Source organism: Leucoraja erinacea, unplaced genomic scaffold (assembly GCF_028641065.1).
Source record: "Leucoraja erinacea ecotype New England unplaced genomic scaffold, Leri_hhj_1 Leri_62S, whole genome shotgun sequence".
NCBI lineage: Eukaryota > Metazoa > Chordata > Chondrichthyes > Rajiformes > Rajidae > Leucoraja > Leucoraja erinaceus.
The window spans coordinates 69,980-94,874 of NW_026576542.1; the positions used below are offsets into that span (position 1 = coordinate 69,980).

Here is a 24,895-nt window from a genome sequence, read left to right on the forward strand (position 1 = left end):
GGTTAGGACGGAGAGATAGATCATCCATAATGGCGGAGACTTGATGGGCCGAATGGCCTAATTCTGGTCCTATCACATGACCTTATGACCTTATGAGAGGTTCCTGTCGGAAGAACAATTTGGCAACCTGTTTCATTTCATAAGTTCATAGATCAATAACTATAGGAGCATAATTAGGCTATTCGGCCCATCAAGTCTACTCCACCATTCAATCATGGCTGATCTATCTTTTCCTCTCAGCCCCATTCTTCTGCCTTCTCCCCATAACCCCTGACACCCGTACTTGTTTAATCTAGTTGTAGTTTAGATATACAGGGTGGAAACAGGCCCTTCGGCCCACCGGGTTCGCACCGACCAGTGATCCCCACACAGTAATACTATCCTACACACACTAGTGCCAACTTTCATTTATACCAAGCCAATTAACCTGCAAACCTGTACGTCTTTGGAGTGTGGGAGGAAAGCAAAGTGCCCAGAGAAAACCCACGTGGTCACGGGGAGAACGTACAAACTCTGTACAGACAGCACCCGTAGTCTGGATGGATCCCGGGTCTCTGGCGCTGTAAGGCAGCAACTCTACCGCTGTGCCACCGTGCCACCTCTAATCAATAATCTGTCAATCTCCGCCTTAAAAATATCCATTGATTTGTCCTCCCCAGCGGCCTGTGACAGAAGAAGGGGAGAATTGTGACTGAAGACCTTACCCTGGTGTTTGTGTGGTGAGGCCTGGGCTGTAGTGTTGGAGGAGGCTGTCGATGCCGGGCATCTCCACAAGGTTGACAAAGGCCCGTGGCAGCTGGAGAGGTGAACGTGCAGTGAAATCAGATGATAATTCACACAGAGACTCATAGAGTGATACAGTGTGGAAACAGGCCCTTCGGCCCTACTCACCCACACTGGCCAACAATGTCCCATTCTACACTAGTCCCACCTGCCCGCGTTTGGCCCATATCCCTCCAAACCTGTCCTATCCATGTATCTGTCTAACTGTTTCTTAAACGTCATAATGTGTGTTGAGGCGATACAGATCTTCTTGCACTAAATATTATTCCCTTTATCCTGTATCTGTACACTGTGGATGGCTTGAAAAGTTATCCTGTATTGTTTATTGACTTCTTGACCTCTAAATATTGACTTCCCTAATTTCAAGTAACCCTTGCTTTCCCTCTCTCCATCCCTCCCCCTTCCCAGTTCTCCGACCAGTCTGACTGTCCCCTGTTGACACTTTATCTCCGTTTGCTTCATTGTCATCATCTCCGAGCTAACAATGATCTACTCTACATTTTCCTTGAACTTCATCCCCTTTTGATGTCCCGTTCTCACACCTTACCCTTCCTTATCTCTGTATCTCCCCGTCCCTCCCCTGACTCTCAGTCTGGAGAAGGGACTCGACCTGAAACGTCACCCATTCCTTCCCTCCAGAGATGCTGCCTGTCCCGCTGAGTTGCTCCAGCATGTTGTGTCTATCTTCGGTTAAAACCAGCATCTGCAGTTCCTTCCCACACATCATGTATTGTCTTTATGCTGGCTGAATAGCTCGCCCCCATAAGGTTTTTTCACTGTACCTCAGTACACGTGACAATAAACAATAAAGTCAACTAAACTAAAGAAACTCTGGGGATCATTTCTATGCCGTTAGATTTGTAAGGTTGTCCAGTATAGAAATAGTTTTAAGGAAATCTCAAAGCATTTTTTAATATTAAGTATGTTAACATAGAAACATAGAAACATAGAAAATAGGTGCAGGTGTAGGCCATTCGGCCCTTCGAGCCTGCACCGCCATTCAATATGATCATAGCTGATCATCCAACTAAGTATCCCATACCTGCCTTCTCTCCATACCCCTCCCTGATCCCTTAAATATTTGAACTGGCCCAACACAGGGAATTCCACCACATCTAACTCCCTCTTAAAGGTTATAGTTTTCCAATGATGAGGTACCTCAAGGAAAAACTACCTTCTACACACTCCTCATTGCAGACCATCGCGGCAGGCAGAGAATTCCACAGATTCACCACTCTCTGTGTGATCTTCCAAAATGAAAAATGATTTCCTCATCTCGATCCTAAAAGATTTCCCCCTTATCCTTAAGCTGTGACCCCTTGTCCTGGACTTCCCCAACATCGGGAACTATCTTCCTGCATCTAGCCTGTCTAACCCCTTAAGAATTTTGTAAGTTTCTGTAAGATCCCCCTTCAATCTTCTAAATTCTCGCGAGTACAAGCCGAGTCTATCCAGTCTTTCTTCATATGCAAGTCCTGACATCCCAGGAATCAGTCTGGTGAACCTTCTCTGCACTCCCTCTATGGCAAGAATGTCTTTCCTCAGATTAGGAGACCAAAACTGTACGCAATACTCCAGGTGTGGTCTCACCAAGACCCTGTACAACTGCAGTAGAACCTCACTGCTCCTAAGGGCAAGAAGGTTCAAGGTTTAAGTTTCTATGTCACATGCACCAATTAAGCTACAGTGAAGATAATCAAGGAAAAGATATGACCCATTAGGAAACGAATGTTCACTCTGTGCATGGAGGATAATGGAGGACAACTGAACCATCTTTCTCTCTAGAGAGTGGTCCTGATCTACACACTCCCTCATTGCAGACCCTCGGACTATCTTCAATAGGACTTTACTGGACTTTATCTTGCATGAAACGTCATTCCCTGTATCCTGCATTGGTACACTGTGGACGGCTTGATTGTAATCATGTGTTGTCTTTCCACTGACTAGATAGCACGCAACAAAAAAGCTTTTCACTGTACCTCTACACGTGACAATAATAATCTAAACTAAATAACTAGGCAATGGGGGATCCATATGGGTAATAGCATAGGGTCGAGGGCTGAATGGCCAGCTGGCGATCCTGCATTCCTCTACGTTGAAACGTCACTCTGCCTCTGATCCTCTCAGTTTAGTTTAGTTTATAGGTAAGGGAATGTTCTTCGAAGAGGAAGGTTTCACCATGCTTACCTCCTGATAGAATATATCCAGGGCATCTTTAATTCTGATTCTGACATTTTCTGGTGAGTAATGCTCCTAAATAAAGGAATGACAGAAAGAACACCTTCAACACTTTGTAGACAATCACTTCCCAATCGAAAATGTCACTGTTCAATAGATTGATTGAAAAATGCAGCATGGAAACAGGCCCTTCAGCCCATCGAGACCATGCTGACATCGTCCATTCGTTCCATCAAGTCCGCGCCGATCTGGACAAACCTCCTCTTTCCTCATTCAGAAGCCTCACATCCTCCCCTTAATGGGGTGACCATAACTGTACGCAATACATGGGCGGCACGGTGGCGCAGCGGTAGAGTTACTGCCTTACAGCACTTACAGCGCCAGAGACCCGACTACGGGTGCTGTCTGTACGGAGTTTGCACGTTCTCCCCGTGACCTGCGTGGGTTTTCTCAGAGAACTTCGGTTTCCTCCCACACTCCAAAGACGTACAGGTTTGTTGGTTAATTGGCTTGGTATAAGTGTAAAGATTGTCCCTAATGTAGGATAGTGTTAGTGTGTGGGGATCGCTGGTCAGTGCAGATTCAGTGGGCCGAAGGGCCTGTTTCCGCGCTGTATCTCTAAACTAAACTAAACTAAACTAAACTAAACTAAACTAAACTAAACTAAACTAAACTAAACTAAACTAAACTAAACTATTCCAAATGCAACTTAATTAAAGTCCCTCAAAGCTGCATCATGACATACACTGAATGCTCCGATCTAGGAAGGCAACTAACTATTCTACATGCCTCCTTTACCACTCTGTCAACCAGTGTTGCCTCTGTCAGCGAGTATAGACTTGGACCCCAAGATCCCTCCGCACATGAATGCTGCGTTAATTTAGAAACAAGAACTGCAGTTGTCAGTTTACAATAAAAGACACAAAGTGCTGGAGTAACTCAGCGGGTCAGGCAGCATCTGTGGAGAGCTAAGGAAATAGGTGACGTTTCGGGCCAAACCCTTGCTGGAGTAACTCAGCGGGTCAGGCAGCATCCCTGGCCCGAAATGTTGCCTACCTTAGCTCCATAGATGCTGCTGCACCATAACTCAGCGGGTCAGGCAGCATCTGTGGAGAACATGGATAGGTGACGTTTCACAGAGTGCTGGAGTAACTCAGCGGGTCAGGCAGCATCTGTGGAGAACATGGATAGGGGACGTTTTCACAGAGTGCTGGAGTAACTCAGCGGGTCAGGCAGCATCTGTGGAGAACATGGATAGGTGACGTTTCACAGAGTGCTGGAGTAACTCAGCGGGTCAGGCAGCATCTGTGGGAGAACATGGATAGGTGACGTTTCACAGAGTGCTGGAGTAACTCAGCGGGTCAGGCAGCATCTGTGGAGAACATGGATAGGTGACGTTTCACAGAGTGCTGGAGTAACTCAGCGGGTCAGGCAGCTTCTGTGGAGAACATGGATAAGTGACGTTTCACAGAGTGCTGGAGTAACTCAGTGGGTCAGGCAGCATCTGTGGAGAACATGGATAAGTGACATTTCACAGAGTGCTGGAGTAACTCAGTGGGTCAGGCAGCATCTGTGGAGATCATGGATAGGTGACGATTCACAGAGTCCTGGAGTACCTCAGCGGGTCAGGCAGCATCTGTGGAGCTAAGGGATAGGCAACGTTTCGGGCCGAAACCCTTCCGGGTTTCGTCCCGAAACGTTGCCTATTTCCAGAAGGTTCGGCCCGAAACGTTGCCTATTTCCTTAGCTCCATAGCGGGCCCGGCAGCATCTGTGGAGAACTGCTGCACAGATGTGCTGGAGTAACTCAGCGGGTCAGGCAGCATCTGTGGAGAACATGGATAGGGGATGTTTCAGGTGAGGATCCTTCCTCAGACTGGGTTACATTGTTCCTTTCCAAACCTAACACTGAACGTTCAAACATTAATCCTCATTACTGTTATCATTGGACTTACCACGGACTATCTTTAATCGGCTTTTTTTTAGTTTAAGAGATACAGCGTGGAAACAGGCCCTTCAGCCCATCGAGTCCGTGAAGACTAGCGATCACCCCGTACACTAGCACTACCCTACACACACTAGGGACATTTCACAGGAGCCACTTAAACTACAAACCCTCACATCTTTGGAGTGTGGGAGGAAACCAGAGCACCCGGAGAAGGTGCAAACTCTGCATAGGCAGCACCCGTAGTCAGGATCGAACTCGGGTGTCGGGCGCTGTGCCACCATGCCACGCACACTATCTTATGTTCAATGTGATTCCCTTTATCATGTAACTATACACTGTGGGAGGCACATTTGTAAACATGTGTAGTCTTTCCGCTGACTGGATAGCACGCAAGAAAAAATCTTTTCACTGACGGTGGCATTAAACAAAACTTAACTCAACTTACTCGTTCAATCTGCCTCAGCAACTTTAAACAGTAGCAGGTTGCTGACATATTGACGCATATTATAGTAAATACACAAACACATCACTGCTTAATAAGAGTATCTTTGCACATCACCTCGTTCATGTAAGAAGCACACAGATCAGCGATGCCAATGTACACTGTGATTATCTTCCAATCCCTCAGAAAGTCAATTTGCTGAAAGAGATACAGGCACTGTTAATTGCTGCTCTTAAAATGGATACATAAATGTATACATGTACAAAAAATGTATTAAGATATATGTGTTGTGTAGTATTGTAATTTACCGTACTTCTAATAAAAAAAATTAAAAAATATATATATATATACATTTTAGTTCACTTTGGAGACACAGTGTGGAAACAGGCCCTTTGGCCCACCAGGTCCGCACCCACCAGCGATCACGCGTACTCTAGTTCCATCTAAGCCTTCAAACCTCCAAACCTGTACGTCCCAGAACACCGGGAGAAAACCCACGCAGGTCACGGGGAGGACGTACAAACTCCGTATAGACAGCGCCCGTGGTCAGGATCGAACCCAGGCCGCTGGCACCACTGTACCTCCCAATCTGGCATGGTCAGGGGTATTGACATGTCCGAAGTCCAACCAGTACAAGGATAGTTCCTTTTAAGAATGTTTTTTTTAGAGATATAGTGCGGAAACAGGCCCTTCGGCCCACCGAGTCCGTGCCGACCAGCGATCCCTGCACATTAACACCATCCTCCACACACTAGGGACAATTTACATTGATACCAAGCCAATTAACCTACAGACCTGTACGTCTTTGGCGATCTCGGAGAAAAGCCACGCAGGTCACTGGGAGAACGTACAAACTCCGTACAGGCAGCACCCGTAGTCGGGATCGAACCCGGATCTCGGGCGCTGTGAGGCGGCAACTCTACCGCCGTACCACCACTAGCTTTCTGACTTTAGCTTTTCGGACGTCAGTGTTATATCTTGCTATGAATCTTATCCCCATTATCCTTTATCTGTGCACTGGGGACGGCTGGCAAATCGGTTGTGGGCCTAGGGTCGCCAACTTCCTCGCTCCCAAATAAGGGGCAAAAGGCCAAAATACGGGACAAATTCCCCACGGCAATTCGTTGACCGACTGGGCCGTGTCTGGGTGAATGATGAGTTGTCCCGGGTGCTGGACTGTACACAAAGCCCAGCCGGCGGGGCCAGCTGAGGAGTTTTGGCCCGGGCCGCGCAACGTCACGCGCAAAGTCCGGCGCCCCGTCCAACTCATGAACCGATGATCGGCCATGAGAAGGAGGGGTGGTGGTGGTGTCGGCGGTAAGCGAAGGTCCGAAGGTCGGACAGCTGGCCGGGCTACCGACCGACGGGGCCACGGGCGAGGCGCTGCTGCTGCTGCTGCTGCACTCCATGGGATGCACTACGTCGGGACGGGTGAGGCGGGGCCGGACGTGGTGCTCCGACCCGACAGCCCCCTCGACCCGAGTAGTAGCGGTCAAATACGGGACAAGGGCGGTCCCGTACGGAACAAACCAATTTAGCCCAATATACGGGATGTCCCAGCTAATACGGGACAGTTGGCAACCCTATGTGGGTCTGTAACCTGGTAGGTCAGGCAGCATCTCTGGAGGACATGGCTAGGTGACATTTTGGGCTCGGGCCCTTCGACAGACGTTCCGTGTGACTTAGGGGAAACCAGGGGACTTGCCAAGCCAAAGCAGTCCATTTGTGCTTTGGCTCCCAGTCAGAATGAAAGCTGATCATGCACTGTAGATGTAAACACTGCGGCAACACGGATTGCAACAAAAGCTGGACACGCTAATTAAGTGCCTGTCTCACATACGCGTTTTTTTTCGGCGATTTGCCGGCACCCGCCATAGCCGCAGCAGGTCGCTGAAAATGGTCAAAGAAAGGCCATACAGGCGACATGTCACAGGGTGAAGCACGTCTGGTCGTGAGTAGTCGCCCAAAAAGTTGTACCTATTTTCTGGTTGCCGCTGGATTTTCAACCTTTTGGACATTTTTGGCCACCTGTTGCCACTATGGCAGTCGCCGAAAAAAATCGCCTAAGTGGGACAGGCCCTTTAGATCCAGAAGGAAATCTTTTGAGAATCCCTAACAACCAAAAAAGCCTTTAAAATCCTAAAATAAAACGTTAAAAAAGCCTGCACTGTACACCTCCATTAAACCTTCCCACGCTGTGCCCTCTGCTGTTGGACATTTCCACCCTGGCTCTGACTCTGACTGTCTACTTTATCTGTGCCTCTCACAGTTTCATATACTTCTCCTCTCGACCTCTGACGTTTCAGAGAAAACAATCTAAGTCTGTCCAAGCTCTCCCTGTGGCTGAAGCTCTCTAATCCAGGCAGCATGCATGCAGTACTAAAGGTAGACACCAAAAGCTGTAGTAACTCAGCGGGCCAGGCAGCATCTCTGGAGAGAAGGAATGGGTGACGTTTCACACACTCACCGGATTATTCTTTAAACTGTTCACCAGTCTCAGAGCCTGCCCCGATAATTCCCTGAAATAAACAGATCACGGCATTACTCGGTGTCGTTACATTATAGAAGATATTAGACAATATCAAACCATCGCCTGCTCTTACACATGACAACGCCAGCAGAGACTTTACAGCCCATCAGGTCCAGACAAGGTCCCAGAACAGTCAATCTAATCAGATTTATTTCCCTCCCTAGATAGACACAAAGGGCGGGCTTGGTGGTGCAGCAGTAGAGTTGCTGCCCCGGAGACCTGGGTTCAATACTGGCTACGGGTGCTGTCTGTACGGAGTTTTACGTTCTCCCCGTGACCTGCGTGGGTTTACTCCGAGATCTTCGGTTTCCTCCCACACTCCAAAGACGTGCAGGTTTGTAGGTAAATGTAAAAATTGTCCCCAGTGGGTGTAGGATAGTGTTAATGTGCGGGGATCACTGGTCAGCGCTGACCCGGAGATCCAAAGGGCCTGTTTCCGTGCTGTATCTCTAAACTAAAATGCTGGAGTAACTCAAGTCAAGTCAAGTCAAGAGAGTTTATTGTCATGTGTCCCAGATAGGACAATGACATTCTTGCTTTGCTGCAGCACAACAGAATATTGTAGGCATTAATACAGAACAGATCAGTTCAATACACACATAAATAAACAGATAAAGTGCAATAGGCTGTTACAGTTCAGAGTTTGTTTGATGAAGAGTTTAATAGACTGATGGCTGTTGGGAAGTAGCTATTCCTGAACCTGGATGTTGCAGTTTTCAGGCTCCTGTACCTTCTGCCCGATGGTAGTGGGGAGATGAGTGTGTGGCCAGGATGGTGTGGGTCCTTGATGATGTTGGCAGCCCTTTTTGAGGCAGCGACTGCGATAGATCCCTTCGATGGTGGGGAGGTCAGAGCCGATGATGGACTGGGCAGTGGTCACAACTTTCTGCAGTCTTTTCCACTCCTGGACGCTCAAGTTGCCGAACCAAGCCACGATGCAACCGGTCAGCATGCTCTCTACTGTGCACCTGTAGAAGTTAGAGAGAGTCCTCCTTGACAAACCGACTCTCCGTAATCTTCTCAGGAAGTAGAGGCGCTGATGTTCTTTCTTTATAATTGCATCAGTGTGCAGGGACCAGGAAAGATCTTCGGAAATATGCACGCCCAGGAATTCAAAATCTGACTCAGCAGGTCAAGCAGCATCTCTGGTGAAAAAGGATGGGTGACTTTTCGGGCTGGGACGAGTCTGTAGAAGGGTTCCGACTAGAAACGTCAGATACTCCTTCTCTCCAGAGATGCTGCCTGTCCCGCTGAGTTACTCCAGCATTTTGTGTCTATCTTCAGTTTAAATCAGCACCTGCTGTTCCTTCCTAACCCACTTCCCTCTCTTGGTGGTTCGCTGTACGTTTCAAACTCCCGGGGAGTGTTGCAGAGCAGAGGGATGAAGAACTAGTTGAGTTTAGTTTAGTTGAGAGATACAGCGTGGAAACAGGCCCTTCGGCCCACCGAGTCCGCGCCGACCAGCAATCACACTAGATCTATCATACACACTACAAACAATTTACAGAGGGCAATTAACCTACAAACCTGCACGTCTTTGGGATAATAATAATAATAATAATATCTTTTATTGTCATCAAACGTCAGTGCAACGAGATTTAGTAGGCAGCTCCAACCGGTGAAAAGGAAAAGAAAAATAAATAAATAAGCTGTGTGTCGAGACCATCCGAGGGAGACAGTCCAGGGGGGGTGGGGGGGCACTCAGCAGGGCCGGTTCAGAGCCGCTATAGCTCTTGGAATAAAGCTGTTTCTGAGTCTGGAGGTTCGGGCGTAGAAGGCCTTGTAACGTCTGCCGGAGGGAAGTAGTTCGAACAGACTATTACAGGGGTGTGTTGAGTCTTTATGGATGCTGACGGCCTTCCTGAGGCACCGTGTGTGGTAGATGCCCTCCAAGGCTGGTAGCTGTGTCCCAATGATCCTCTGCGCTCTGTGGACGACGCGCTGAAGAGCTCTCCTCTCCGCCTCCGTGTAGCTGAGATACCACACAGAGCTGCCATACGTTAATATGCTCTCTGTGGTGCAGCAGTAGAAGGTCATCAGCAGCTGTTGGGGCAGACCAGTCTTTTTTAATGTCCTCAGGAAGAACAGTCGTTGCTGTGCCTTCTCGACCAGCGCAGCGGTGTTGGTGGACCATGGGTCCACCATGGGATGTGGGAGGAAACCGGAGCATGCGGTCACAGGGAGAACGTACAAGGAAGCACACCGGACCCGGGTCCCTGGCGCTGTGAGGCAGCAACTCTACCGCTGCACCACCATGCCACCACCACATTGTTCCCTGAAAGTGGCATCACAAGTAGTAAAGAGGACTTTTGCTACATTAGCCTTCATCAGACACAGCATTGAGTATAGACGTTGGGACATTATGCTGGAATTGTGCAAAGCGTTGGTGAGGTCACATTTGAGTTCTTCTTTAAGAAGGAACTGCAGGTGCTAGAAAATTGAAGGTAGACAAAAATGCTGGAGAAACTCAGCGGGTGAGGCAGCGAAGGAAATAGGCAAGGTTTTGGGCCGAAACCCTTCTTTATTGTGTTCAGTTTTGGTCACCCTGCAATAGCAAGGATGTTATTAAGCTGGAAATAGTGCAAAGAAGATTTACGAGGATTTTGCCAGGGCCTGAGAGGTTGAGCAGGCTAGGACTTTATTCCTTGGAGCACAGGAGAGTGCGGGGTGATCTTGGAGAGGTGCATAAAACCACAAGGGTGAATGTACATGCTATTTTACCCAGGGTAGGGGAATCGAGAACCAGAGGACACAGGTTTAAGGTGAGAGGGGAAAAGTTTAGTAGGAATCTGAGTGGGAGCATTTTCGCTCTGATGCTGGTGGGTATATGGAACGAGCTGCCAGAGAGGTACTTGAGGTAGGTACTCTGGACTTTGAGTGGAGCACAGATTGGAAAGATTTAGAGGGATATGTGGGATTGGCTTAGATGTGGCCTCTTGGGCAACCTGAACAAGTAGGGCCGAATTATCTGTTTCCATGCATGACTATATTTCAGTTTATGTTTTAGAGATACAGTGTGGAAACAAGGCCTTTGGCCTACTGAATCCACGCCGGCCGGAGGAAGAGATAGAGTAAATGCACAGGTAAATGGGACGTCGCGGTGGCGCAGCGGTAGAGTTGCTACCTCACAGCGCCAGAGACCCGGGTTCCATCCTGACTACAGGGGCTGTCTGTACAGAGTTTGGTACGTTTGTAGGTTAAATGGCTTGGTGTAATTGTATAAATTAAAGGCGACTCCAGACGGTCAAAGCTGCCGCAGCCAGACATAAAAACAGTTTTTATCCACGAGTAGTTGCTCTACTCAACAGCCAAGAATCTGTAGCCTCCCTTTGATCTGGTATTTTGTTGGTTCCCATGCTTGATCAATGGTGTTTTATCATGAATGTTTTATTATTATTAATGTTCAGTGTTTTCAGAGTCATTCGTAACTGTCACTGTATGTCATGTTGTTACTTGTGGGCGGAGCACCAAGGCAAATTCCTTGTATGTGAATACTTGGCCAATAAACTTATTTCAATGTAAAATTTTCTCTAGTGCGTGTAGGATAGTGTTTGGATGGATATGCGCCAAGCGCAGGCAGGTGGGACATGTTGGCCGGTGTGGGCAAGTTGGGCTAAAGGGCCTGTATCACTCTAAGACTGACACCACGCTTGGTAAAAACCTTCTCTACTATATAAAAATGTCAGGAACGGCAAAGGCAAGGCATTTTAAACTAAATAGTGCGGGAGATGAGAAAAAAATGGGAAATACAAGGATGAAGTTAAAGGGAAAGAGAGTGCAGGAAAAGTTAAGAAAGACTCCAGAATAAACGGGGCAGAAAGCTCATGAAGGGATAGGAGAGTGTGGCCCAAGTGAAATAGGAATCAATGTGAAAGGTGAGGGGAGTAATGGATTAAAAATATTATATATGAATGCACAAAGTACAAGAAATAAAGTGGATGAATTTGAAGCTCAGTTAGAAAATGGCAAGTATGATGTTGTGGGAATTACAGAGACATGGCTGCAAGAGGGCCAGGGCTAGGAACTGAATATTCAAGGGGTATACGTCCTATCGAAAAGACAGACAGGTGGGCAGAGGGGGTGTGGTGGCTCTGTTGGTGAGGAATGAAGTTCAGTCCCTTGCAAGGGGTGACATAGAATCAGATGTAGTCAGTGTGGATAGTGTGGACATTGTTGCCATAGAGGGAGTACAGAGAAGGTTCACCAAACTGATTCCTGGGATGTCAGGACTTTCATATGAAGAAAGACTGGATAGACTCGGTTTGTACTCACTAGAATTTAAAAGATTGAGGGGGGATCTTATAGAAACTTACAAAATTCTTAAGGGGTTGGACAGGCTAGATGCAGGAAGATTGTTCCCGATGTTGGGGAAGTCCAGAACAAGGGGTCACAGTTTAAGGATAAAGGGGAAATCTTTTAGGACTGAGATGAGAAAAACAGAGAGTGGTGAATCTCTGGAATTCTCTGCCACAGAATGTAGTTGAGGCCAGTTCATTGGCTATATTTAAGACGGAGTTAGATGTGGCCCTTATGGCTAAAGGGATCAGGGGGTATGGAGAGAAAGCAGGTACAGGATACTGAGTTGGATGATCAGCCATGATCATATTGAATGGTGGTGGAGGCTCGATGGGCCGAATGGCCTACTCCTGCACCTAATTTCTATGTTTCTATGTTTCTATGATAGAACTGAGGAATTGTAAGGGTAAAAAGACTCTAATGGGAGTTATCTACAGGCCCCCAAATAGTAGCCTGGATATAGGGTGCAAGTTGAATGAGTTAAAATTGGCATGTCACAAAGGTAATGCTACAGTCGTTATGGGAGATTTCAACGTGCAGGTAGACTGGGAAAATCAGGTTGGTACTAGACCCCAAGAAAGGGAGTTTGTGGAGTGCCTCCGTGATGAATTCTTAGAGCAGCTTGTATTGGAGCCAAACAAGGAGAAGGAGATTCTGGATTTAGTGTTATGTAATGAACCAGATTTGATAAAGGAACTCAGGAGCCATTAGGAAATAGTGACCATAATATGATAAGTTTTTATCTACAATTGGAGAGGGAGAGAAGGGTAAATTGGAGGTGTTAGTGTTACAGTTGAATAAAGGGGACGATGGAGCCATGAGGGAGGAGCTGGCCAAAGTTGACTGGAAAGATACTCCAGCAGGGATGACAGTGGAACAACAATGGCAATAATACACAAGGTGCAGGATCAGTTCATTGCAAAGAGGAAGAAAGATTCCAAGGGAAGTAAGGGGCGGCTGTGGCTGACAAGGGAAGTCAAGGACAGTATAAAAATAAAAGAGAACAAGTACAACGTAGGAAAGATGAGCGGGAAGCCAGAAGATTGGGTGATGTTTAAAGAGCAACAGAAGATAACTAAAAAGACAATACGGGGAGCAAAGATGAGTTACGAAGGTAAGCTAGACAAGAATATAAAGCAGGATAGTAAAAGCTTCTTTAGGTATGTGAAGAGGAAAAAATTAGTTAAGACCAACGTTAGACCCTTGAAGACAGAAAAAGGTGAATTTATTATGGGGAACAAGGAAATGGCAGATGAGTTGAACAGGTACTTTGGATCCGTCTTCACTAAGGAAGACACAAACAATCTCCTAGATGTACTAGTGGTCAGAGGACCTAGGGTGATGGAGGAACTGAACGGAATTCGCATTAGGCAGGAAATGGTGTTGGGTAGACTGATGGGACTGAAGGCCGAAAATCCACAGGGTCTGATGGTCTGCATCCCAGGGTACTTAAGGAGGTGGCTCTAGAAATAGTGGATGCATTGGTGATCATTTTCCAATGTTCTGTAGATTCAGGATCAGTTCCTGTGGATTGGAGGGTAGCTCATGTTATCCCACTTTTTAAGAAAGGCGGGAGAGAGAAAACAGGGAATTATAGACCAGTTAGCCTGACATCGGTGGTGGAGTCAATTATAAAAGATGAAATAATGGCACATTTGGATAGCAGTTACAGGATCGGTCCGAGTCAGCATGGATTTACGAAGGGGAAAATCATGCTTGACTAATCTACTGGATTTTTTTGAGGATGTAACAAGTAAAATTGACAAGGGAGAGCCAGTGGATGTAGTGTACCTGGACTTTCAGAAAGCATTTGATAAGGTCCCACACAGGAGATTAGTGGCAAAATTAGGCCACATGGTATTGGGGGTTAGTGCTGACATGGATAGAAAATTGGTTGGCAGACAGGAAACAAAGAGTAGGGATTAACGGGTCCCTTTCAGAATGGCAGGGAGTGACTAGTGGGGTACCGCAAGGGTCGGTGCTGGGAATGCAGCAGTAATGATTTAGATGGGAATTAAGAGTAACATTAGCAAATTTGCAGATGACTCAAAGCTGGGTGGCAGTGTGAACTGTGAGGAGGATGCTATGAGAATGTAGGGTGACTTGGACAGGTTGGGTGAGTGAGCAGATGCATGGCAGATGCAGTTTAATGTGGATAAATGTGAGGTTATCCACTTTGGTGGTAAGAACAGGAAGGCAGATTATTATCTGAATGGTGTCAAGGAGAAATACAACAGGATCTGGGGGTCCTTGTACATCAGTCATTGAAAGTCAGCATGCAGGTACAGCAGGCAGTGAAGAAAGCGAATGGCATGTTGGCCTTCACAACAAGGGGAGTTGAGTATAGGAGCAAAGAAATCCTTCTGCAGTTATACAGGGCCCCGGTGAGACCACAACTGGAGTATTGTGTGCAGTTTTGGTCCCCTAATTTGAGGAAGGACATTCTTGCTATTGATGGAGTGCAGCGTAGGTTTACAAGGTTAATTCCTGGGATGGCGGGACTGTCATATGATGAGAGAATGGAGCGACTGCGCTTGAATACACAAATTTAGAAGGATGAGAGGACATCTTAATGAAACATGTAGGATTATTAAGGGATTGGACACGCTAGAGGCAGGAAACATGTTCCTGATGTTGTGGGAGTCCAGAACCAGGATCCACAGTTTAAGAATAAGGGGTAAGCCATTTAGAACAGACGAGGAAAATCTTTTTCATCCAGAGAGTTGTGAATCTGTGGAATTCTCTGCCTCAGAAGGCAGTGGAGGCCAATTCTCTGGATGTTTTCAAGAGAGAGTTAGATAGATCTCTTAAAGATAACAGAGTCAATTGATATGGGGAGAAGGCAGGAATGGGGTACTGATTGCGGATGATCAGCCATGATCACATTGAATGGCGGTGCTGGGCCAAATGGCCTACTCTTGCACCTATTGTTTATTCTCAAAACAGAGTTAACATACTCAGCCTTCACGTTCAGAATGGACTGGTCCAAAGACTTGTCATAGTTCCTGTTGCCTGGAGAGTATCCGATAACGTCAGGGTTAAAAGCCTTCAAAATATCTGTGGAATAGAAAGATGGTCAGGATGATTCAGTGTTGCAATATTAATCAGACTTGGTCAAACGAACAGGATTGTTTAGTTTTGTTTAGTTTCGAGCTACATCGCGGAAACTGGCCCACCAAGTCCATCCCTAAATCCTCCCTAAAAACTCACTTTTATTCACTGGCTTTCGACACTGGCTGAGACATTGTTCCTGTTTTAGTGCTTTTAATGTCTTTTACATTTAGACCAACCCAATTAACCTGCAAACCTGTGAGTCTTTGGAGTGTGGGAGGAAACCGAAGATCTCGGAGAAAACCCACACAGGTCACGGGGAGAACGTACAAACTCCATGCAGACAGCACCCGTAGTCGGGATTGAACCCGGCCAGGGGTGGGGAACCCTTTCATGTTGGAATGCCGCAGTAAGTTAGCTGTAATCTAATAAGGCCGCATCCACGAAACTTCAATTAGATATACTTCACGACATTTATCTTGAAGGTTGTTGAAGAAATCTATTCCTTATGTTCTACCCGTAAGAGTGCCCAAAGTGAGTAACTCTTCATGGCAATAAAATAATCCTCATGATTTACTAATGTTTGAATTATGGCCGTCAGCCCTGGAGGATTATTTTGTTGAATCTTCTTTTACTTGTTGGTATTTTAAATACGTTCATTTTAAGATTAAAATAAAAATAATAAAAGACGAAGATAAACATATTAATAAAAATAAAAGGATTTGTTCTACAAAATTTGGATTCATTCAAAAGGCCGCACTTCATGGAGTGAAGGCCGCATGTGGCCTTAAGGCCGCAGGTTCCCCAACCCTGTTCCAGGCTCTCTGGCGCTGTAAGCGCTATAAGGCAGCAACTCTACCGCTGCGCCACCGATTGCTTATGTTAGATGTTCTCACGAGGACCAGGTTGCTAGTCAGAAGATATTGGTGTCCCAATCTGACTGGAGAATGATTTTGATCAACACTACACTAACATAATGCTTATGGAACATAGAACAATTACAGGGTGCAGGGAGAAACTGCAGATGCTGGTTTACACCAAAGATGGACACAAAATGCTGGCGTAACCCAGACAGCATCCCCGGAGAAAAGGAATGGGTGACGTTTCGGGTCGAGACCCTTCTTCAGACTGAGAGTCAGGGGAGAGGGAAACCAGAGGTATGAAAATAGCAAAAACAAATGGATCAAAGGTGTGAGAAGAAGAGATCACCGCCAGTCACGATCATCAAGGAAAGGTAGAGCCCACAATGGTCCATTGTTGGCTGTGGAAAAGGTGATAACAAGTGGAACTTGCCTGGACGATGGGGAAACTAGTACGCTGACTAGGGTGGGGGAAGGGACAGGAACAGGAACAGGCCTTTCAGCCAACAATTTTCATGCCGAGCATGGTGCCAAGATACACTATTACCTCTACCTGCACATGATCCATATCCCCCCATTCCCTGCATATCCATGTGCCCATCTAAAAGCCTCGCAAGTGCCTCCACCACCCCCCCAGATTTGCACCACCGCCCTCTGGGTAAAAACCTGCCCCACACATCTCCTTTAAACTTTGCCCCTCTCACTGTAAACCTTAGTCCCTCGATTTGTTTGACGTTTCCTCTCTGGGGAAGAAGGTTCTGACTGTCTACCACATCTAATAATTTGATATACTTCCATCAGGTCTCCCCTCAGCCTCTGGTGTTCTGGAGGAAACAATCCAAGTCTACCCAACCTCTCCCTGCAGCTCACACCCACTAATCCAGGGATCACTCTGGTAAACCTCGTCTACACCCTCTACAAAGCCTCCACATCCTTCCTGTAATCAGACGACCAAATGCACACACTAGTCTAGATAGGGCATGTTGTCCGGTGTTGGCAAGTTGGGCCGAATGGCCTGTTTCCATACTGTATCACTCTATGACTCGAACTGCACACAATGCTCCAAATACAACCAAAGTCTGAGGCTGCTGCATCTTGACTAGTTCAGGAGATAGCTGATGTCAGCGGTTATGGGGAGAAGGCAGGAGAATGGGGTTAGGAGGGAGAGATAGACCAGCCATGATTGGATGGCGGAGTAGACTTGATGGGCTAATTCTGCTCCTACGACTTAAACCCTTATGATCAAATACTGGGCTCCTGTGCGAGTTGCGTGTGCCTCCGTTGCCAGGACAACACTGGGTCTCTGTCACCATTAGCAACCCAGGTTCCTCGGTAGCCATGGACCATGGTCCCCACCGGTGACCTTTGACCTACTGAATTGACATTCTTCTCTGCAGTCGGTTCCAGGTGCTCCCGAATGTCACTTGGACTCAACTTTGCTCTAAAAGAAGCAGCATGGAAACAGGCCCTTCGGCCCACTGAGACCATGCCGACCATCGATCACCTGTTCACATAGAAACATAGAAACATAGAAATTAGGTGCAGGAGTAGGCCATTCGGCCCTTCGAGCCTGCACCGCCATTCAATATGATCATGGCTGATCATCCAACTCAGTATCCCGTACCTGCCTTCTCTCCATACCCTCTGATCCCCTTAGACACAAGGGCCACATCTAACTCCCTCTTAAATATAGCCAATGAACTGGCCTCAACTACCCTCTGTGGCAGAGAGTTCCAGAGATTCACCACTCTCTGTGTAAAAAATAGTTCTTCTCATCTCGGTTTTAAAGGATTTCCCCCTTATCCTTAAGCTGTGACCCCTTGTCCTGGACTTCCCCAACATCGGGAGCAATCTTCCTGCATCTAGCCTGTCCAACCCCTTAAGAATTTTGTAAGTTTCTATAAGATCCCCTCTCAATCTCCTAAATTCTAGAGAGTATAAACCAAGTCTGTCTAGTCATGATCCCTTGACTCGCCTATGCATTAGGGGCAATTTGCAGAGGGCTACATAACCTCCAATCCTGCAAGTGTTTGGGGGAAGTTATAGAGTTATTGGGACATAGCTCATAAACAGGCCCTTCCTTCCAACTTGTCCATGTCAAACAAGGACGTGGACCATATAAGCTACCTTCATTTGCCCTCGTTGGGACCATAGCTTTCCTTTTTATGTTGTGTTTGAGTTGGGCTGAGTTTAGTTTAATGTCACGTGTACCGAGGTACAGTGAAAAGCTTTTGTTGAGTGCTATCCAGTCAGCGGAAAGACAATACATGATTACAATCGAGGCATCCACAGTGTACAGATACATGATAAGGGAATAACGTTTAGTGCAAGGTGAAGCCTGCAAAGTCCAATCAAAGATAGTCCAAGTGTCTCCAATGAGGTAGATAGTAGCTCAGGACTGCTCTCAAGTTGTGATAGGATGTTTCAGTTGCCCAAGATCTGAAGAATCTACCTCCTTCAGGTCAAATTGGTCCCCTAACTTGAGGAAGGACATTCTTGCTATTGTGGGAGTGCAGTGTAGGTTTACAAGGTTAATTCGCGGGATGGCGGGACTGTCATATGCTGAGAGAATGGAGCAGCTGGGCTTGTACACTCTGGAGTTTAGAAGGATGAGAGGGAATCTCATTGAAACATGTAAGATTATTAATGGTTTGGACACGCTAGAGGCAGGAAACATGTTCCCGATGTTGGGGGAGTCCAGAACCAGGGGCCACAGCTTAAGAATAAGGAGTAAGCCATTTAGAACAGAGACGAGGAAACTCTTTTTCTCACAGAGTGGTGAGTCTGTGGAATTCTCTGCCTCAGAGGATGGTGGAAGCGGGTTCTCTGGATGCTTTCAAGAGAGAGCTAGATAGGGCTCTTAAAAATAGCAGAGTCAGGGGATATGGGGAGAAGGCAGGAACGGGGTACTGATTGGGGATGATCAGCCATGATCATATTGAATGGCGGTGCTGGCTCGAAGGGCCAAATAGCCTACTCCTGCACCCGTTGTCTATTGTCTGTTGTCTATTGAAGAAGGGCCTTGACCCGAAACGTCACCCATTCCTTTTCTCCAGAGATGCTGCCTGTCCCACTGAGTTACTCCAGTTTTTGGTGTCTATCTTCGGTTTAAACCAGCATCTGCCGTTCCTTCCTACACAAACAGTTTGGCCCATATCTCTCCAAACCTTCTATCTATCTATGTACCTTTCCAAGTGCCTTTTCAATGCTGTTATAGTACCTGCCGCAGCTAACTCCTCTGGCAGCTCGTCCCATACCCTCCAAGTGAACACAATGCCCCTCAGGTTCATATTACATCTTGCCCCTTTCCTTAATGTGGGAGGAAACCGGAGCACCCGGAGGAAACCCACGCGGTCACCGAGGGAGAATGGGAATACTCCACGCTCAACCTCGTCCCAACACGGGGGGCCCGGAAAGCAGAGTAGAACCAAATCTTCCTACTGCAGGGGGACCGTTTACTGGCACGTACCTGGAAAGGAAACTTGCGTCCTGCCAAATGGATCCTCACGGATGCTTCAGTTAAGGGAAAAAACAACGATAAATATGGGTTTAGGATTATTACTGTCAGATGTACCGAGGTACTGTGTTTAAGAAAGAACTGCAGATGCTGGAAAAATCGTAGACAAAAATGCTGGAGAAACTCAGCGGATGAGGCAGCATCTATGGAGCGAAGGAATAGGTGACGTTTCGGGTCAAAGGTCTGAAGAAAGGTCTCGACCCGAAATGACACCTATTCCTTCGCTCCAAAGATGCTGCCTCACCTGCTGAGATACAGTGTTTTTTTAGTTTCAGTAATTAAATGCAGAAACAGGTCCTTCGGCCCACCAAGTCCGCACCGACCAGTCATCCCCGCACACTAACACTATCCTACACACACTAGGGACAATTTTACATTGATAGCAAGCCAATTAGCCTACAAACCTGTACGTCTTTGGAGTGTGGGAGGAAACCGAAGATCTCGGAGAAAACCCATGCAGGCCATGGATAGAATGTACCAACTCCATACAGACAGCACCCGTAGTCGGGATCGAACCCGGGTTTGTAAGGTGGTAGCTCCAATGCTACGCCACCATGCTGCCCAAAAGTGATAAACTTTGTTTTGCATGCTATCCGAACAGATTAGGAATACAAAATCAAAACACACAGAGTGCTGGAGTAACTCAGCAGGTCAGGCAGCATCTCTGGAGAACACGGATAGGTGACGTGTCGGAAGGAACAGCAGATGCTGAATTAAACCGAAGGTAGACAAGAAAAGCTGGAGTAACTCAGCTGGTCAGACAGCATCGCTGGAGAAAAGGGACAGGCGACGTTTCGGGTTGAGACCCGCACCAACCTCATACCAGTTTCAAAATCGTCTTAGTGCCACAGGTAACAATGGCCCGTTTCCTTTCAAATCGTTACATTTTTGCATGCTGTAGGAAGGAACTGCAGATGCTGGTTTCAACCGAGGATAGACACAAAATGCTGGAGTAACTCAGCGGGACTGGCAGCATCTCTGGAGAGAAGCAATGGGTGACGTTTCCAGCCGAGACCCTTCTTCAGAAGCAAAGTCGCAATGTTGGAATTTGAGGGAGATAGCGCTGGAGTAGCTGAGCGGGTCAGGCAGCATCCCTGGAGACCATATTTAGGTAACGTTTTGAGTTGGGATTCTTCTTCGGACTGACTTCACCCAAAACAGCACCTTTAGTGTTTTTAGCGTTCAGTGATACAGGGTGGAAACAGGCCCTTCGGCCCAGCGAGTTCATGCCCACCAATGATCTCCCGTTCTCACTAGTTCTATGTTATCCCAGTTTCACATCCTACACTGCTGAGACTGCCGACTCCAACATTGCGGAGCTGTGGGGTTTGCGGAGCGTCCAGCTGCGGGCAGCGCTGACTTTGAACACCGCGCGTGGAGCCTGGGATCTCTCGCCGAGATCGCCAGTGTCGGGGCTCCGACCAGCGCGGCCTGTGGACTTTGGGAGCCGCGGTCTCCGGGGAGGGAGACACTCCAAGCCGCAGAAGAGTGTTCCCCCAATGCCGGAGTTCCATCACCTGGCAAGAGGGCCTGAAACATCGGGACGCCGTGGCAGCGGCTGCAGAGGCCTCAATAGGCCCCAACCACGGGGTGAACATAGAGGGAGCGGACTGGACTTTGCTGCCTTCCCTCACAGTGGGAACCATTGTGGGCGGATGTTTTTATGTTTTATGTCAAATTCTTTAATGTTGTGTTTTATTTTTTTATTGGAGTGCTGCAAATGGCAACTCTAATTTCACTGTACCAGAAATGGTGTACGTGACAATAAATATCCTTTGTTCTTTTGTACACCACAATATGGAATAAGGTCATCCCTAAACTTCTGGGCTTTTGCCTTCAGACCTCCATCTGCAGTTGGCGTAGTTTAATTTTGGAGACATAGCGGGGAGCAGGTCCCTTGGCCCACTGTGTCCACGCCGACCATTGATCACCCTTCACAAGTTCTATTCTACATAACAGGGACCATTTGGGGTCAATAGGAGAAACCCCACACGGTCGTGGGGAGAACGTGCAAACTCCACACAGACAACACCCGTGGTCAGGATCAAACCCGGGTCTGTGGCATCGCCAGGCAGCAACCCTACTCCTGCGCCACCGTGACACCTATCGACATCTATGCTGAGAGAATGGAGCAGCTGGGCTTGTACACTCTGGAGTTTAGAAGGATGAGAGGGCATCTCATTGAAACATATAAGATTGTTAAGGGCTTGGACACACTAGAGGCAGGAAACATGTTCCCGATGTTGGGGGAGTCCAGAACCAGGGGCCACAGTTTAAGAATAAGGAGTAAGCCATTTAGAACGGAGACGAGGAAACACTTTTTCTCACAGAGTGATGAGACTGTGGAATTCTCTGCCTCAGAGGGCGGAGGAGGCAGGTTCTCTGGATGCTTTCAAGAGAGAGCTAGATAGGGCTCTTAAAAATAGCGGAGTCAGGGGATATGGGGAGAAGGCAGGAACGGGGTATTGATTGGGGATGATCAGCCATCATCATATTGAATGGCAGTGCTGGCTCGAAGGGCCGAATGTCCTACTCCTGCACCTATTGTCTATTGTCTATTGTCTATTGACATTCTTCAGAGATACCGCCTGGCAAACTGAGTTCCTCCAGCACTTTGTGTTTTTTTTCCTTCTGAAACCAGCATCTGCAGTTCCTTGTTTCCACCAATGAAGCTTATCACTTGGCTTTCAGTCTAATTGTTTTGTTTTAGTTTAGTTTAGAGATACAGCGCGGAACCAGGCCCTTCAGCCCACCGAGTCCGCACTGACCAGCGATTCCCACACACTGACACTATTCTACACCCACGAGGGACAATTTTGCACATACAGCAAGCCAATTAACCTACAAACCTGTATGTCTTTGGAGTGTGGGAGGAAACCGAAGATCTCGGGGAAAACCCACGCAGGTCACGGAGAGAACGTGCAAACTCCGTACAGAGAGCACCTATAGTTGGGATCGAACACGGGTCCCTGTAAGGCAGGAACTCCACCGCTGCGCCACCCTGGCATATCTAATATAATGTATTTCTGATATTCTGGGTCCCTCTACTCTAGTGCCGAGTCTGGCGATTTGACTGGGATATCAGTGGAAAAAGAGGGTTGAAGCAAAGCCAATTTTCAGGTTAAAAATCATTACCTTATCAATGGTTCTGGGTCCTCAGCAGAAGCAGCCTGGAAGTAAGCAGTGGGGATTAGTGTACATGTTAAACATGTTGCATGCTGACCAAATTCCAGGGCAATATCAAGCACATGGCACTACTCACGATTAGCGAATCGCCCATCATTGCAACAACTTTTATCTCCGATGGTCTCAGTGCATGGACTGTTGAGAGAGAGGTGGACAGGCATCGATTAAAATTAACCCAACTGGTTTAGAGCCAGCAGGTCAGGCAGCATCTCTGGAGAACATGGATCAGCGACGTTTCATAACGTCATAGGGTGATACAGTGTGTAAACAGACCCCTGCACACATCGGCCTGCGCTTGGTCCATATCCCTCCAAACCTGTCCTATCCATGTACCTGTCTAACTGTTTCTTAAACGTTGGGATAGTCCCAGCCTCAACTACCTCCTCTGGCAGCTTGTTCCACACACCCACCACCCTTTGTGTGAACATTTTACCCTTCAGATTCTATTAAACCTTTTCCCCTTCATCTTGAACCTATGTCCTCTGGTCCTCGATTCCCCTACTCTGGGCAAGAGACTCTGTGCATCTACCCGATCTATTCTTCTCATGAATTTATACACCTCTATAAATTGAGTGGAAACACTTTTTCTCACAGAGAGTGGTGAGTCTGTGGAATTCTCTGCCTCAGAGGGCGGTGGAGGCAGGTTCTATGGATGCTTTGGAATTCTCTGCCTCAAAGGGCGGTGGAGGCAGGTTCTATGGATGCTTTCAAGAGAGAGCTGGATAGCGCTCTTAAAAATAGCTAGTCTATTGTCACACCTCATCCTCCTGCGCTCCAGGGAATAGAGACCCAGCCTACTCAACCTCTCCCTATAGCTCACACCCTCTAGTCCTGGCAACATCCTTGTGAATCTTTTCTGAACCCTTTCAAGCTTGACAATATCTTTCCTATAACATGGTGCCCAGAACTGAACACAATATTCTAAATGCTGTCTCACCAACGTCTTATACAACTGCAACATGACCTCCCAACTTCTATACTCAATACTCTGATTGATGAGGGCCAAAGTGCCAAAAGCCTTTTTGACCACCTTATCTACATGCGACTTGACCTTCAAGGAACCATGCACCTGTAGATCTTATAGAAACTTACAAAATTCTTAAGGGGTTGGACAGGCTAGATGCAGGAAGATTGTTCCCGATGTTGGGGAAGTCCAGGACAAGGGGTCACAGCTTAAGGATAAGGGGGAAATCCTTTAAAACCGAGATGAGAAAAACCTTTTTCACACAGAGAGTGGTGAATCTCTGGAACTCTCTGCCGCAGAGGGTAGTTGAGGCCAGTTCATTGGCTATATTTAAGAGGGAGTTAGATGTGGCCCTTGTGGCTAAGGGGATCAGAGGGGTATGGAGAGAAGGCAGGTACGGGATACTGAGTTGGATGATCAGCCATGATCATATTGAATGGCGGTGCAGGCTCGAAGGGCCGAATGGCCTACTCCTGCACCTAATTTCTATGTTTTCTATGTTTCGATGTTTCTATTAGACAAAAATGCTGGAGAAACTCAGCGGGTGAGGCAGTACTGTGTAACTGCTCCCTGTCAGTTTACCGACATCAATTAGTCATCAGATATTCTTATCATCCTTATCTGCAACACATTCGACTTCCCGCAATGACCAGCGTTCGCGGAAGGCCTCCAGAGTCCCCATGGACACTGCATGTTCATATCCCTATAAACCTTTCCTATCCATGCGTCTGTCCAAGTGACTTATGGTTCCTGCCTTAACTGACTCTTCTGTCAGTGTGTTGATTCCACTGTGTTAAAAATTAGCAAATCTGTGGAGAGATATTAGCAAGCACAGCAACTTGAAGGGCGATCAGCTTCAAGTTCTATTCAGTAAGATAAGGCCCCCAGACCTCATATAGCTAACTTTGCAGATAAGATAAAGAGTTACGGCAGTGCAAAAAGAAATGGACGATAGTCAGGAGCAAGAAAGTGCAAAGGACGCAGAATAACCTCATACAAGGACAAGCAGCCTCACATCTCTTTAGCTTAGTTTAATTTTTTTTTTTTAATATTTTTTATTAGAAGTAGACATATTATAAAGTATAGTTACATATTATAGTAAAAAAACTTTTCATATACATCAGTCATACATTATTAAAAT

At 47.0% G+C, this 24,895-nt stretch overlaps 2 protein-coding genes across 2 annotated transcripts in view; both read right to left on the minus strand.

Moving 5' to 3' along the window:
- LOC129694334 (phospholipase B1, membrane-associated-like) overlaps positions 1–5,551 on the minus strand; it is a 71,955-nt gene extending 66,404 nt beyond the window's left edge. The window contains exons 1-3 of the mRNA XM_055631038.1: positions 5,468–5,551; positions 2,971–3,036; positions 705–796 (exon numbers count right to left, since the gene is read on the minus strand). Coding sequence (XP_055487013.1) covers positions 705–796; positions 2,971–3,036; positions 5,468–5,476 — 167 coding nt within the window. The 5' untranslated portion in view covers positions 5,477–5,551. The remainder of the gene's footprint in view (positions 1–704; positions 797–2,970; positions 3,037–5,467) is intronic.
- Positions 5,552–6,730: 1,179 nt separating this feature from the next.
- LOC129694339 (phospholipase B1, membrane-associated-like) lies at positions 6,731–23,442 on the minus strand. Its single transcript, XM_055631043.1, has 5 exons — positions 22,867–23,442; positions 22,740–22,774; positions 19,557–19,600; positions 15,134–15,233; positions 6,731–7,869 (listed from the first exon to the last, which is right to left on the minus strand). The coding sequence occupies exons 1-5, from the start codon at positions 22,885–22,887 to the stop codon at positions 7,806–7,808; spliced, it is 264 nt and encodes an 87-aa protein (XP_055487018.1). The 5' UTR covers positions 22,888–23,442; the 3' UTR covers positions 6,731–7,805.
- Positions 23,443–24,895: the final 1,453 nt, after the last annotated feature.

Coding starts and splice junctions, on each gene's coding strand:
- LOC129694339 (XM_055631043.1), bottom strand. CDS start 22,887: ATGATGGGCGATTCGCTAATC. Junction 19,601..22,739: donor GACCCAGAACCATTGATAAG/GTAATGATTTTT, acceptor CCTTAACTGAAG/CATCCGTGAGGATCCATTTG. Junction 7,870..15,133: donor ATTCTGAACGTGAAGGCTGA/GTATGTTAACTC, acceptor TGTTTATTTCAG/GGAATTATCGGGGCAGGCTC.